This window comes from Sus scrofa, chromosome 13, assembly GCF_000003025.6.
Source record: "Sus scrofa isolate TJ Tabasco breed Duroc chromosome 13, Sscrofa11.1, whole genome shotgun sequence".
Classification (NCBI taxonomy): Eukaryota; Metazoa; Chordata; class Mammalia; order Artiodactyla; family Suidae; genus Sus; species Sus scrofa.
The window spans coordinates 83,000,349-83,015,648 of NC_010455.5; the positions used below are offsets into that span (position 1 = coordinate 83,000,349).

Sequence of the window (15,300 nt, forward strand, 5' to 3'; positions counted from 1 at the left end):
CCTGATACCAAAACCAGACAAAGACATTACCAAAAAAGAAAATTACAAAGTTCTCCTGTGGTACAGTGAGTTAAGGATCTGGCATTGTCACTATAGTGGCTTGGATCACTGCTGTGGCACTGGTTCAGTCCCTGGCCTGGGAACTTCCACATGCCATAGACATGACCAAGAAAGAAAAAAGAAAGGAAGTTACATGACAATACTTATAATAAACATAGATGTAAGAAGTCTCAAAAAAATATTAGCAAACTGAACTAAAAAACATGTAAAAAAGATCATACATCACTATCAAGTGGGATTCATCCCATGGTCACAAGGATAGTTCAACATATGGAAATCTATCAATGTGATTGGGAGAAAATATTTGTGCACAATACAACCAACAAGGGCTTAATTTCCAAAATATACAAACAACTCATGCAACTCAATAACAAAAAACAACCCAATCAAAAAAAATTGGTCAGAAGATCTAAATAGACTTTTTTCCAAAGACATACAGATGGCCAATAGGCACATGAAAAGATGCTCAACATCACTAGTTATTAGAGAAATGCAAATCAGAAGTACCATAGGTATCACTTCACATCAGTCAGAAAGGCCATTGTTGAAAAGCCTACAAATAATAAATGCTGGAGAGGGTATGAAGAAAAGGGAACCCTCCTACACTGTTGGTGGGAATGTAAATTGGTGCAGTCACCATGGAAAACAGAATGGAGTTTGCTCAAAAAACTAAAAATAGAGTTGTCAAGTGATCCAGCAATTTCACTCTTGGGCATATATCTGGAGAAAACTCTAATTCAAGAAGATATATGAAGGAGTTCCCTGGTAGCCTAGCAGTTAAGGATTCAGAGTTACTACTGTGGCTTGGGTTTGATCCCTGACCAGGGTGCTTCAGCATGCTTCAGGCATTGCCAAGAAAAAAAAAAAAAGATATATGCATGGCTAGAACTAGAGATTATCATACTAAGTCAGAGAAAGACAAATATCATATGATATCACTTAGACGTAAAATCTAAAATATGATACAAATGAACATATTTATGCAACAGGAGACTCACAGACATAGAAAACAAACTTATGGTTACCAAAGGGAAATTGGGGTAGAGGAGGGATAAATTAGGAGTTTGGGATTAGTAGGTACAAATTACTATATATAAAATAGAGGAGTTCCTGTTGTGGCTCAACAGGTTAAGAACACAACTAGTATCCATGAGGATGCAGGTTCGATCCCTGGCCTCACTCAGTGGGTTAAGGATACAGCACTGCCACAAGCTATGGTGTAGGTCACAGATGTGGCTAGGATACCGCATTGCTGTGGCTGTCGATGTGGTATAGGCTGGCAGCTCCAGCTCTGACTCAACTCCTAACCCAAGAACTTCCATATGCAGCAGGTATAGCCCTAAAAAAAAAAAAAAAAAAAATAGGAGTTCTTTGATGACTCAGAGAGTTAAGGATCCATTGTTGTCACTGCTGTGACTCAGGTCACTGCAGTGACTCAGGTTCAATCCCTGGCCTAGGAATTTCCACATGCTGCAGGTGAGGCCAATAACGTAACATATAATGAAATAAACAACAAGGTCCCACAGTATAGCACAGGGTACTATATTCAATTTCCTGTAATAAACCGTAATAGAAAAGAATATGAAAAATATACATAGGAATTCCCATTGTGGCTCAGTGGTTAATGAATCTGACTAGCATCCATAGGGACACAGGTTTGATCCCTGGCCTTGCTCAGTGGGTTAAGGATCCGGTGTTGCTATGAGCTGTGGTGTAGGTAGCAGACGTGGCTGTGGAAGAGAGGCCCAAACTTACATCTTACACATGTTCAATTTCAAGTAAGTTAAAGGCTTTAAAAGCACAGTTTTATGTTTGAAGTCAATTTTACACCATGACTTGAGATTTTGGGCTTATACTCCAGAAATAAAAGTTTTCATGATCACAATTTATTTTCAAAGGAATAAACGTTTTAAACACCTCACTGACTAACTTCAGGAATATCTGATGCCCTGACCTATTAAAAACTAATATTAAACTATAACACTACACATTATAAATAGTATAATTTCATAATGTGATACCATTGAAAGTTCACATTTCCTTATAACCACTTTCAACTCCCTTCATTACTCTTTCTTGTAAACAACCTCTCAGCGTTCAGCCTCACAAGTTACTAAAGCAGATGCATTTTTATATTATTAAACTGAAAAGTCAAAGAAAATCAATGTGGGTACGACTATGGCAAATTTGGTTCACTCATGCATTGCTGTCATATACTTTAACATATTCGGGTTTGTTTTCATACAAAATGAATGTCTGCAAATACTTATCAAGGAAAACTGATGCTCCAGATACTTCCACATACACCACCTGGTAGGAGCATCCTAGCTGTGAGGCATTAGAAGCATTAAAGTAACCAATAGGCAATACTGATTGTAAGATCAAACAGAACTGTCTCACCCTTTGACTCAGTAATCTCACACTTGGGACTGAGATGCTGCTGCTGCGGGGGGGGTCACCGTCATCACCACCATCGTCATTTGCTTACTATGTGCCAGGCATCATGTTGAGAGACTGCAGCAGTCAGCAAGTTAATGATCTCAGGATCCAGTCTCCACTTGTATAACAAAAGTTCATGACACTCGGACATGGCCTGTATCTTTTCTAGACATAGTCTGTATTTTTTTTCCATGTCTCTAGGAATGGAAATGAATTCGCACTAACTTGTGAACCTCTGGCCCACCCCAAACCTCCTCAGGACTCCCTGGAGTACAGTTGTGAAGTACCTCAATCCTGCACACATGCTTTTGGGTGACTGCTATTAAATTTCACTGGTGTGGGAAGTGTGAGTGTACATTCTGTCTCTAATGTCCTAAAATATCATCAGTAGATTATACAACTAAGCCTACAGCCAAAGGACACTGGCAGGAAAAACAGTAACATCCAAATCACAAAACATGGGAGTTCCTGTTGTGGCTCAGCAGTAACAAACCTGACTAGTATCCATAAGGACATAGGTTCGATCCTTGGCCTTGCTCTGTGGGTTAAGGATCTAGCGTTGCCTTGAGCTGTGGTGTAGGTTGCAGATGTGGCTCGGATCTCAGCTCGAGTTGCTGTGGCTGTGGCATAGACCAGCAGCTGCAGCTCCAATTCAACCCCTAGCCTTGAAGCTTCCACAGGCCGAGGGTTTGGCCCTAAAAAGCACAAAACAAACAAACAAACAAATCACAGAACATAAGAAAAAGATTACCTTCATTAAAAGAGAACTATTCCAAGATTTTACAAGTTCAACAGCTCTTAGGTCTTGCCAACTAATGAAGTTGTGGAAATGTTTTCCTGTTTTCCTAAGAAAGATAAAAACATTAGTTTGAGACCCAGTATAAATCAGAGACTATGTGACTTGATAAATCTTCCACAAGAGAAAACAAAATTAGAGGCCCAATCAAAACCTCAAAGTATGATTTGATTAGATGGGGCTTTCTGAACGACTATTCTCTTCGATTGGATAAACTGAACAACACACTACATAACAATTATGATGTGCTATACAGTATGAAATTTTAGACCATATTCTATCCAGAAAGTATTTTTTGGAAGCTTTATGATGTGTACACTCCCAAAAACAGAACAAAACTCATGAAAAGCATTTAAATTCTTGCTTATATGATTTTAAAAGCAAGATAAGGAAGCTCTTTTTTTTTTTTTTTTGTCTTTTTTTATCCCCCTCACCCCAACCAACGGCATAGGGGTTGAGTCAGAGCAATGCGGGATCTGAGCTGCATCTTGAACCTACACAAAAGCTCACTGCAGAATCCTTAACTCACTGAGCGAGGCAAGGGATGGAACCCACATCCTCAAGGATACTAATTGGGTTGTTGGGTGTATTGTCAATGAGCTACGAGGAGAAAGCTTTTGATTGTACTTACCTTGAAAGACACAACCAGATAAAAACTTCTGTACCTACAAGAGAGCTGAAATGTGTAGCCCGGGCCTGTTGAGACCTCTCAACTTTAGCACTGGTTCAACCACTGGCAACCTACCAGGCTTACCAAAATCGGTCCAAGAAAAAGAAATTCAACAAACTCTGGGTCAATACTACAATAGCAATACAGAACTAAGACAAAAGAGTGCAAACAAATCCTTTTTCCTTTGAGACTCCTGCAAATCAACCACTGCCATCCACTCATCTTCAACATGCAGCTCAGGCTGGCCTTCTGTCCTCCCTCCAGGCTTCCCTCCTGTGTGACTCTGACCACATTCATTTCCAAGACTGTCATTTCCCACCCTTCTTAAGCAATTCTCACCTGAGGTCACATCCTCAACTTTATCACCTGGAAATATTCTACCACTGAAATTCTATCACTTTGCTGTACACCTGAAACACTGTAAATCAATTTGATTTCATTTAAAAAAAAAAAAAAACAGTTAAGGACAGGAAAATGCTTACAGTATAATATAAAAAAAAATCAGGGTAAAAATGACATATATTGCAACCCCAATTTTTTAAAAATAAATAAGGCAAATTAACAAAAAAAAAAAGAGAGAAATCCTAACATTCTAATATATCAGTCGATATACATCTTGCTATTATTTCAGTTCTCTCAGTCTCACTCCCTAAACACCTTCCCTTCAAACATACTGCAAACTTTAACCGCTCAAATATTTCCTTTCCTTACTACCAACCCCTCCTAGGCTTACCTTCCTTACCTTCCTACTAGGGTTACTTACATGGCCTATCACTTTTTTTTTTTTTTTTTTTTGTCTTTTTGTCTTTGTTGTTGTTGTTGCTATTTCTTGGGCCGCTCCCGCGGCATATGGAGGTTCCCAGGCTAGGGGTCGAATTGGAGCTGTAGCCACCGGCCTACGCCAGAGCCACAGCAACGCAGGATCCGATCCGCGTCTGCAATCTACACCACAGCTCACGGCAACGCCGGATCGTTAACCCACTGAGCAAGGGCAGGGACCGAACCCGCAACCTCATGGTTCCTAGTCGGATTCGTTAACCACTGCGCCACAACAGGAACTCCTGGCCTATCACTTTAATAACCTGCCTTCATACACTCTCTATTTCTCGACTCTCTCTTTTTCTCTTTTTGTCTTTTTAGGGTTGCACATGTAGCATATGGAAGTTGCCAGGCTAGGGGTCAAATCAGAGCTGTAGCCATTGGCCTATGCCACAGCCACAGTAATGCAGGATCTGAGCTGAGTCTGCTCAGGGCAACACTGGATCCTTAATCCACTGAGCAAGGCCAGGTTCGAACCCGTGTCCTCCTGGATACTAGTCAGGTTCATTTCCACGAAGCCATGATAGGAACTCCTCTTTCTTTTTTTTTAATCATGATAAAATATACATAACATAAAAGTTACAACTTTAGCATAGCACAGGGAAATTTATTCAACACTGTGTAATAACATATGTGGGAAAGAATCTAAAAAGGAATGGGTACAGGTATATGTATAATTGATTTACTTCGCTGTACGCCTGAAACTAACACAGCTTTGTAAGTAACGATATTCCAATAAAACTTTTTAAAAAGTTACCCATTTAACTATTTTTAAGTGCACAATACAATGGCATTGACGCTGTATAACCATCACCACTATTTCCAAACGCTTGAGCTGTTTCCATTTCTTGCTACTGTGAATAATGCTCTTATAAACACTGTGGTACAAGTTATCTGTTTGAGTCCCTATTTTAAATTCCTTTGGGTATATACTAGGATTAGAATTGCTTGGTCACATGGTAATTCCATGTGTACTTTCTGAGGAACTACTAAACTATTTTCCACAGCAGCTTCATCATTTGACATTCCAGCAACCAGTATATAAGAGTTCCAATTTTTGGGAAGTTCCCGTTGTGGCGCAGTGGTTAATGAATCCGACTAGGAACCATGAGGCTGCGGGTTCCATCCCTGGCCTTGCTCAGTGGGTTAAGGATCCGGCATTGCCATGAGCTGTGGTGTAGGTTGCAGACCTGGCTCGGATCCCGCATTGCTGTGGCTCTGGCAGAGGCTGGCAGCTACAGCTCCGATTCGACCCCTAGCCTGGGAACCTCCATATGCTGCAGGAGCGGCTCAAGAAATGGCAAAAAGACAAAAAAAAAAAAAAAGAGTTCCAATTTTTCCATATCCTTACCAACACTTGTTATTTTCCATTTTAAAAATTATATCCAGGAGTTCCCATCGTGGCTCAGTGGTTAACAAATCCGACTAGGAACCATGAGGTTGTAGGTTCCGTCCCTGGCCTTGCTCAGTGGGTTAAGGATCCGGCATTGCCATGAGCTGTGGTGTAGGTTGCAGACCTGGCTCAGATCCCGCATTGCTGTGGCTCTGGTGTAGGCTGGCAGCTGCAGCTCCGATATGACCCCTAGCCTGGGAACCTCCATATGTTGCGGGGGTGGCCCAAGAAATGTCAAAAAGACAAAAAATAAATAAATAAATAAATAAATAAATAAAAATTATAGCCATATGGGGGTTGCGAAGTGGTATCTCGTGGTTTTAATTTGCATTTGCTCAATGGCTAATGATACTGAGCAGCTTTTCATGTGATTATTGACCATCTGAATATTATTCAAGCCCTTTGCCCACTTACAAGTTGGATTTAGGTTTTGTTGCTGTTGTTGAGCTGTAGGAGGTATTTAAATATTCAAATATGTGATTTGCAAATATTTCCTCTCACTTTGTGAGTTTTAGTTCATTTAAAATGTCCCTTTTTTTTTCTTCTGTCTTTCACCTTTATTAACAGGATCACAGCATTCTCTTACATCATGAACATGGTACTTCTCCCTTTAGTGATCCAAATGGTCACCATTATCATTACTACAAAGCAGAGAAGTGATTCTTCTACTATTGTAGTCCTCAACCTTAAATGAAATCACAAACCGAACATACCAAGACACATACCTTCCATATTACATACATACAGTCAGTTTTTAGAAATCTAATTGCAGACTTAAGGTATCAATGGCTATAAATTTTTTAAGACACATTTTTTTTTTTCTTTTTAGGACCACACCTGCAGCATATGGAAGTTCCCAGGCCAGGGGTCAAATCAAAGATGCAGCTGCCAACCTATGCCACAGCACAGGATCCATGTCACATCTGCAACCTACACTATAGCTCATGGCAACACTGGACCCTTAACCCACTGAGCCATGATAGGAAATCCCTTAAGACATTTTTAAAATGCAATTTACACAGCATGTAAAAATAATTTCAACATGACTTTATTATTTTGGATTACATTTAGGGCAATTTTCAGTTTCTACTCTGGAGAGTTCCAATAGTTAAGAAAAGTAAAGGAGTTTTCGTGGTTCAATGGGTTAAGAACCCAACACAGTGTCCATGAGGATGGGGGTTTGATCACTGGTCTTGCTCAGTGGGTTAAGGATCTGGCATTGCTGCAAGCTGTGGTGTAGGCTGGCAACTGCAGTTCCAATTCAACCCCTACCCTGGGAACTTCCATGTTCTACAGGTGTGGCCCTAAAAAAAAAAAAAAAAAAAAAAGTAGCAAAAGCTGCAGTATTTGATCTTATAATCAAAGGCCACACAGTTAAATGCACAATTAAGTTCTCAGGGTGCCCCTACCAGATGGTACATAGGGTAAAGATTTGTAAAACTTTTTCTCCTTTGAAAATAACTATGATAACTCTACAAAACTGACTTCTTTATCCTCAGGGATTGCCAATTCTTCCTAGCTTAAGGCTGGAGCTGTCAGTTTGTGACTTTTCCAAACTACTTTTGCAAAGTGTGTATTCCTTGTTGTGTGTGGTCACTGAAGTTTCTGAAACTTCTATTATGCTTTCCCCGTGATTGGCTAGTGATCTGACTAGTGATTTTCTAAAATGTGTGGCCCTCCCCAAATCCAAAAAGGTATTGGCCCTTTAAATCTTCCAATGGACACTGCCTGAGGAAATCACTGAAGCTGAGAGAGCCAAAATCTAGGTAAATATCTATGTCGGTTCTGTGGGGTATTGCCAAATCCACCAAAGTATATAAGCCCATGTTTTTGTAGGCAAGGCTCCCACAACCTGCCCTGGCACCAGCCCTCACTCCTGCAATGCAGGCTGCTTTCCCTAAAGGAGCAGCAGGGCTGGTGGCCAGTTCATACATACCCACTCTTACCTAAGAACAGTAACCTCTCCCTTCATCCAGCAGTCCCCTACTTGTTATAAGGACCAATCATATTCCAGAGTTCTGAAAGAGCTATTCCAATCTCTCCAAATCAACGGTTGTTTTGGTGGAGGGATCGACCCCCTACAGTGTCTTACTCCTTGACTTTCAAGTTAACTACGTTTTCAATCCCTAAACTGGGATCAATCTGACTTTCTTCTGGGTTCCCTTTCAATGTCAAAACCATTGAGAAGAGCTGGAGGAAAGTCACCTAGCGATGTGAATGTGTGCCAATCCATAACTATGAGATACAAGCTTGTCTGCTGTCTCAAAGTCACCTGAAATGATGAAACTCTTTCTCTTGTCCCTAATTAGTTTCCACTCCATTCTCCACAAATAACACATCTGAATTCTCACCAGACTTCTCAAGCCCTAGGTTACCACTGGCCTCCTGTTTGTCAAAGGAAGTAAGGACACAGGGAATGATCTTCCTCAACTCCTCACTCTTCCACCAGCTATACCTACAGCCATCACGCATCTCTCTCTTGGTTCAAAAGAAAAGCTTTCTCTTTCCAGGTCTAAGGCTGGCATCTCTACCTGTAATTCTCTTTATCCATGACTTTCTGTCTCTTTTATCACCTCATTTCACAAGCATTCCTTCAACTATCTTTTTTTTTTTATTTTTTGCCTTTTGTCTTTTTAGGGCCGCACTCACAGCATATGGAGGTTCCCAGGCTAGGGGTCCAATCGGAGCTATAGCTGCCGGCCTATGCCACAGCCACAGCAACATCAGATCCAAGCTTCCTCTGTGACCTACACCACCACAGCTCACAGCAATGCCAGATCCTTAACCCGCTGAGGGAGGCCAGGGATCGAATCTGCAACCTCATGGTTCCTAGTTAGATTCATTTCCGCTGCACCACATTGGGAACTCCCAGCTGTCTTCTTTAAACATGCTTAAATCTCCTGATCTTTGAAGCAGAACTAAAAGCAAATCTCTTGACCCAGGATGCCTTCCCATACAGCTAAGCCCTCTCAATGTTTCCTCATCACCTCTCATTTCTCAACTAAATGCAATTCAAATGCAATTTGTTTATTTATTACAGCTGCATCTGTGGCATATGGAAGTTCCCAGGCCAGTTGAATAGCTGTAGCTGTGGTCTACATCACAGCTGTGGCAATGCCAGATCCTTAATCCACTGAGCAAGATCAGGGATTAAACCTGCATCTTCAGACATCATCAGGTCCTTAACCCACTGAACCACAATGGAAACTCCTCAAATCAATCCCAATTCCCAATCAATCATGAAAATCACATTCACTATAGTCACCCATGTATTTCTAATTTCCAGATTTATAAGATCCTTTCAATGTGGCTTGACCCTTCTGCAATATTGGCACCACATAATCATGTCCTCCTTACTAGAAATGCCACTTTCCTAGATTTCCATGATATCACTGTACTGTTTCTCCTCCTGTCTCTCTATGCAGGTCTTCTGGATTTATTCTGCAAATTGTTCTTCCTTTGACTGCCAGTTATATGCTAGTGTTTACTGAGGGTTGTGTCCATGGTCCCCTTCTCTTTTCAACTAGCTGCTCTCTCTGAAAAAATTTGACCCCCACCCATAAGGGCAGTCACCAAGGACCTTCAATGATCCTCATCTCTAGGGCCAGCCCCTAACTTAAGTTCCATCCTCTCATAAATAAATAGCTGCTTTCCTCATATCTCCCAAGATTGCCCACACCACCTCAAATGAACACATCTATCCAAACCTGCTGCTCCTCTTCCTCCAGTGTGTCACATCTGAGCTAAGGGTATCCTTCAGCTGCTTCAGCCAAAAACTGAGGGAGAAGGAGTCATCCTACATCCTCAAAGGGTTCCCTTAAAATCCCTGCAGCTTACACTCTAATGGGGGGGGTATAATAAGTGAGTTAATAAAAATACCATTTCATACAATGATTATGCTACGAAAACACCAGCATAGAGTAACCAGAGGTGAGGTGTCTTTTTGATATGAGATCAGAGATCTGAATGAGCAGAAACCTTCAAAGAGACTTCCCACATTGCTGTGGCCGTGGTGTTGGCCAGCAGCTGCAGCTCCAGTTTGACCCCTAGCCTGGCGTTGGCCAGCAGCTGCAGCTCCAGTTTGACCCCTAGCCTGGGAACTTCCATGTGCTGCAGGTGTGGGGCTAAAAAAGAGAGAGAGAGAGACTTCCCAGTCTCAGCCTCATTCCCCTCCAATCCACTATCCATGCTGCTTCAAGAATACCCTTTCTAGGAGTTCCTGCTGTGGCACAAAAGGATTGGTGGTGTCTCTTCAGCACTGGGACGCAGGTTCCATCCCTGGCCCCAGCACAGTGGGTTAAAGGATCCAGCACATCTGTAGCTGCTGCATAGGTTACAACTGCGGCTTGGATCTACTCCCTGGCCTGGGAACTCTATATGCCTCAGGGAAACAAACAAACAAACAAAAAACCAAAACCAAAAAAAAAAAAAAAAAAAGAATACTCTTTCTAAAATACAAGTTTGGTTACATTACTCTCCTGCTGAACTGTTTCTGATAGTTTCCCAACGCTTATAAGGGGCAAACTGTTTACTACAATCAACAGCCTTCTCTGGTCTGGAACCCTGGCTTCCTCTCTAGGTTCATCTCAATCAAAGCCTCATGTACCTAATATGTTGCAGGTACTCTTCTAGGTGTGAAGGCCCCGGTGAGAATGGGGGCATGAAAGTCCTGACATTCACAGAACTTCTAACTTCGATGGGAGAGATGGAATAAAAAAATGGGCAAATAGGTAAATAAAAATTTTCAATAGTGATGAGCACTTTGAAGGAAATAAAATGGTAACGTTATGGGTAAAGGCAATGGTCAGGGAAGGTCCCTTAAGTGAGGTCTGCATAATGAGAAAGGTTAAGATCTTGAGAAAGAGAGCTCCAGGCAGGGCAAGTTGCAGGTACAAAGCCCGAAGGTAGGAACCAGGGGAGAGTGTTCCAGAAACAGGCAGCAGGCTGGTGTGGTTGCACCATAGAGATAGGAGCAGGCTGGTCAGAGATGAGGTCAGAGTCAGGAAAAGAGTCAGAATACTTGGGCGTGGTGCCTTCCGGATGCCACTTGCTTGAATTCCAGATTCCTTTAGATGCTTCAGACACACCACACTCCTGCACCTCTGCCAGTGATTTGCTCTTCCCATGTAGGGAACTCCTCCTCATCCTTTAAAACCTGGTTCATGTGCCTCTGTGAGACCTTCCCTGACCCCCACATCTAGGCTATTCAGTCTCCCCCTCTGGTTCCCTCATGACCAGATATAAAGCAGTTCCGCAGGCCCAGCCATTCACTATCTATCATTACATCTGTTTCTACTATTAGCCTGAGAGCCTCCTGAGGGGACAGTGAGCTTCCTTTCAGGTTCTCACCACATGCTCAGCTCCCAAGAGATAGCTGATCAATGAATAAATGCTGCTCTGCCAGTGAGGACCATCAGATTGTGATTGGCAGAAATGAAATCTATTGATATATGATTCTTTGGAACCAGAGTTCTCGTCGTGGCTCAGCAGAAACAAATCTGACTAGGAACCATGAGGTTGCAGGTTCGATCCCTGGTCTCGCTCAGTGGGTTAAGAATCCGGCGCTGCCATGAGCTGTGGTGTAGATCGCAAAGTGCAGCTCGGATCTGGTGTGGCTGTGGCATAGGCCAGCGGCTATGACCCCTAGCCTGGGGACCTCCACATGCTGCGGGTACAGCCCTAAAAAGACCAAAAAAAAAAGATTCTTTGGAACCATTCTATGACAGTATCTACTTACACACTAAAATTTCATTTTTTTTCCTCACTGATTCATCAAATATTTATATAGCAATTCTTGCCAGAAGCTGGGGACATAGCTGCAAGTAGACACTGCAACTTTGTCCCTACGAATATATTTTCTATCGGGGGTCGAACAAATAATTCATTACTCAGTTGCTTACTTACAAACGGAGTAAGTCCTATGAAAGAGAAATAAGAGGGGCCATGAGTATTTGAACAGGAAGACCCTGCCTAGTCTGGGAGGAGGGGAAAGCCTTTGAAAAGTGACAGTGGAACCTGAGTTCTGAAGGATAAGCACGGACAAACAAGGAGGGTGAACATTCCCAACAAAACGTATTTATGTTCAAAGATGCTGATCTCAAGTAATAGCACATGTTCCAACATTCAATTAGCAGTGATTTAGATTTGCTTTATTTCTGTCAACAATAAAAGGAGACAATTATACTTCAACGAAAAATTAAAAAAAAAAACAATAGAAGGAGAAATGGAGGAAAAACATGAGTGGCAAATTTTACAAATGAATTGTCTTAGACCTCCCTAACACCCTATACCATCCTGTGGCTTTTTTTTTTTTGGTTTGGGGGAGCCGTAGCATGTAGCAGCTGGATGTGGGATCTCAGATCCCAGACCAGGGATCGAGCCCAGGCCGCAGCAGTGAAAGTGCTGAGTGCTAACACCTAAGACCACAAGGGAATTTCCTCCTATGGCTCTTAATATATTGTGTATCATGTATAATCAGCAAGAATCATTAACACAAGGTTCAGGTACTACAATAAAAGATATATTTGGTGCTTAGGGAACACAGGATGCCTTAGATATCTGTATTAAGAGACTGTAAATTTTTGGAGGGCTGCTATTCTGATTCATCTTTATATTCACTTCAGCCACCAGCACAGCGCCTTACTTGCCTTACTAGTGACGAGCCTGCAAACACTTACAGTGTGAATCCCGGTTCTCTGACTCATAGCTTATGTTACTAATTGGCACACACCCTGTGATCTGAGATTAGCTGGCAGAAGCCTCCCTGAGAGGCACAGCGAGAAAAGAAAGAAAACAACTCATGATTTTTTAGAACAAAAGGAATTGAAAACAACCAAAATGGAGAGGTCATTTAGAGCTATTTTAGAACACAGGATAACCACACCACTGATTAAATACATTAAAAAAAATTTTTTTAACCTGAACAATATAAAGAAAACTCAAGGACTGAGAAAATAAAAACTGAGTTTTCTGGCATCTTAAGGGTGGGGGAGAATGAGGAGAAAAACACAAAGTTCCAAGGTTTAGACTTCCTGACAGCAACTGTGAGGAACATAACATTTCTAAGGCTTTGACAACAGAATGCACCACAGACACAGGAGGAAAAAAACAATGAGCTGGAAAGAGGCTGGGAGTAGACTGGACAATAGGGTGTTTCCACAGGGTCCAATCTGTCTCTCATTTTCTCTCACGAATGAGCAAGAAGTACTTCCTGCTGGCTCAGAGATGTGCGCACATCTGTGATTTTTTTCTCAGCTGTTTGTTAGGGAGCCTGTAGAATGTGCCAGCATTATCCACCGCAGTGGCTCACTGGGAACCAGGGAGCAGAATACAACTCCATTGTTTTAAGGTCAAAGATGCATGAGGCCTGTGTGTCTGGTTTATTTTTGAAAACTATCCAGTATTTCAGTTCCCTCAAAGTTTTCTAAACTCAAGAAAGAATACAGACATCTCAAAAAAGGACAACAAAGGAGAAAACTCACAGTTGTTTTAGGAAAAAAAAAATCCAACCTCTACAACAACAGCAATACAAATCTGACTCTTCTATTTCTCCTCTTTTAAGGTCTGATCCTACTGCCACACAGACACACAATACTATGACCTTTCTGCTATGAATGACCTTGTATGCAGGTTCTGATGAAAGCATTCTCTGTGGCCAATGACCTGATCTCCAAATGCAACCAAACATGAAATTTCCAATTAGTCTTTCCCTGGAGATACTCTCCTGGCCCTACTTCCATACCATCCACCTCCCAGATCTGCCTTGGTCCTATTTTGCCAGCATTTTGCATTCTAGGGGGGAGGAGGGGGAAGGGGAGGAAGGGGAGAAACTCTCTGTCCAAATCCTCTGCCTTCCTCTCTTCTATCCATTTAATCTCTACCAGAGGATACAACCGTCATCAGTTCTCAACTGGGAGTTACCTGCTCCTCAGGACACATTTGGCAATGTCTGAAGACATTTTTGGTTGTGAAACTGGGGGAGTGAGATGTTACTGGTAACTAGTGAGGTCAGGGATGCTACTAAACACCCTACTGTGCCCAGGACAGCCCCTAAGAACAAAGTATTACCTGGCCCCAAATGTCAAGAGTGCCACTGTTTAGAAACCCTGAATCTCCTCGGATGACTTTAACTCATTTATTCCTTCATCTGATTAATGTACTACCTAAGGCTTGCTGGGAGTTCCCTTCGTGGCTCAGTGGTTAAGGAACCCAACCAGGATCCATGAGGATGCAGGTTCAATCCCCGGCCTTGTTCAGTGGTTTAAGGATGCAGTGTTACTGTGAGCTATGGTGTAGATCATGGATGTGGCTCAGATCCCAAGTTGCTGTGGCTGTGGTGTAGGCCAGAAGCTGTAGCTCCGATTCAACCCCTGGCCCAGGAATCTCCATATGCTGTGGGTGTGGCCCTAAAAAAAAAAAAAAAAAAAAGAACTTGCTGTGCTCAAGACCCTGGGCAGGGAGTTGGAGGGAGGCACAGGGGGACTGCAGATGCAGGCATCAACATGAGATGCATTATGCCCTGAAAGAAAGAGTACCAATCTGGAGGAAAGGAGCCTCAGTCTAAACCAGACCAATCTTCTAACCACTTTTGGGTTATCTCCACATTCGCAAGTCTCAAACCAAACATTCTACCCACTCTCATCACCAAGTAACTCAGCCCTCCTCTTAACATTCTCTACAATTTCTATCACCTCTTCCTAAACATCAAAATTATTTTTAATATCCTTATTGACCCAATGATTTTTTAATAGCATGTTTTCAGTCTCCACTTGTTTGATTTCTAGTTTTATACCACTATAATCAGAAAAGATGCTGGATATAATTTCAATCTTCTTTTTTTTTTTTTGCTTTTTAGGGCCTCACCTGTGGCATATGGAGGTTCCCAGGCTCTGGGTCGAATCGGAGCTACATCTGCCAGCCTATACTACAGCCACAGCAACTCAGGATCCGAGCCGCGTCTGTGACCTACACCACAGCTCACAGCAACACCAGATCCTTAACCCACTGAGCAAGGCCAGGGATCAAACCTGCATCCTCATGGATGCTAGTCAGATTCATTAACCACTTAGCCATGATGGGAACTCCTCAATCTTCTTAAAATTGATTGAAACTTGCTCTGTGGCT

The 15,300-nt window shown here is 42.1% G+C and overlaps 1 protein-coding gene across 4 annotated transcripts in view; it reads right to left on the bottom strand.

Annotated features, from left to right (window-relative positions):
• GK5 (glycerol kinase 5 (putative)) overlaps positions 1-15,300 on the bottom strand; it is an 87,853-nt gene that overhangs the window by 52,612 nt on the left and 19,941 nt on the right. For all 4 annotated transcript variants that reach the window (XM_003483257.4, XM_021069569.1, XM_021069570.1 and 1 more), the window contains exon 4: positions 3,251-3,344. In XM_003483257.4, the coding sequence (XP_003483305.2) occupies positions 3,251-3,344 (94 nt within the window). The remainder of the gene's footprint in view (positions 1-3,250; positions 3,345-15,300) is intronic.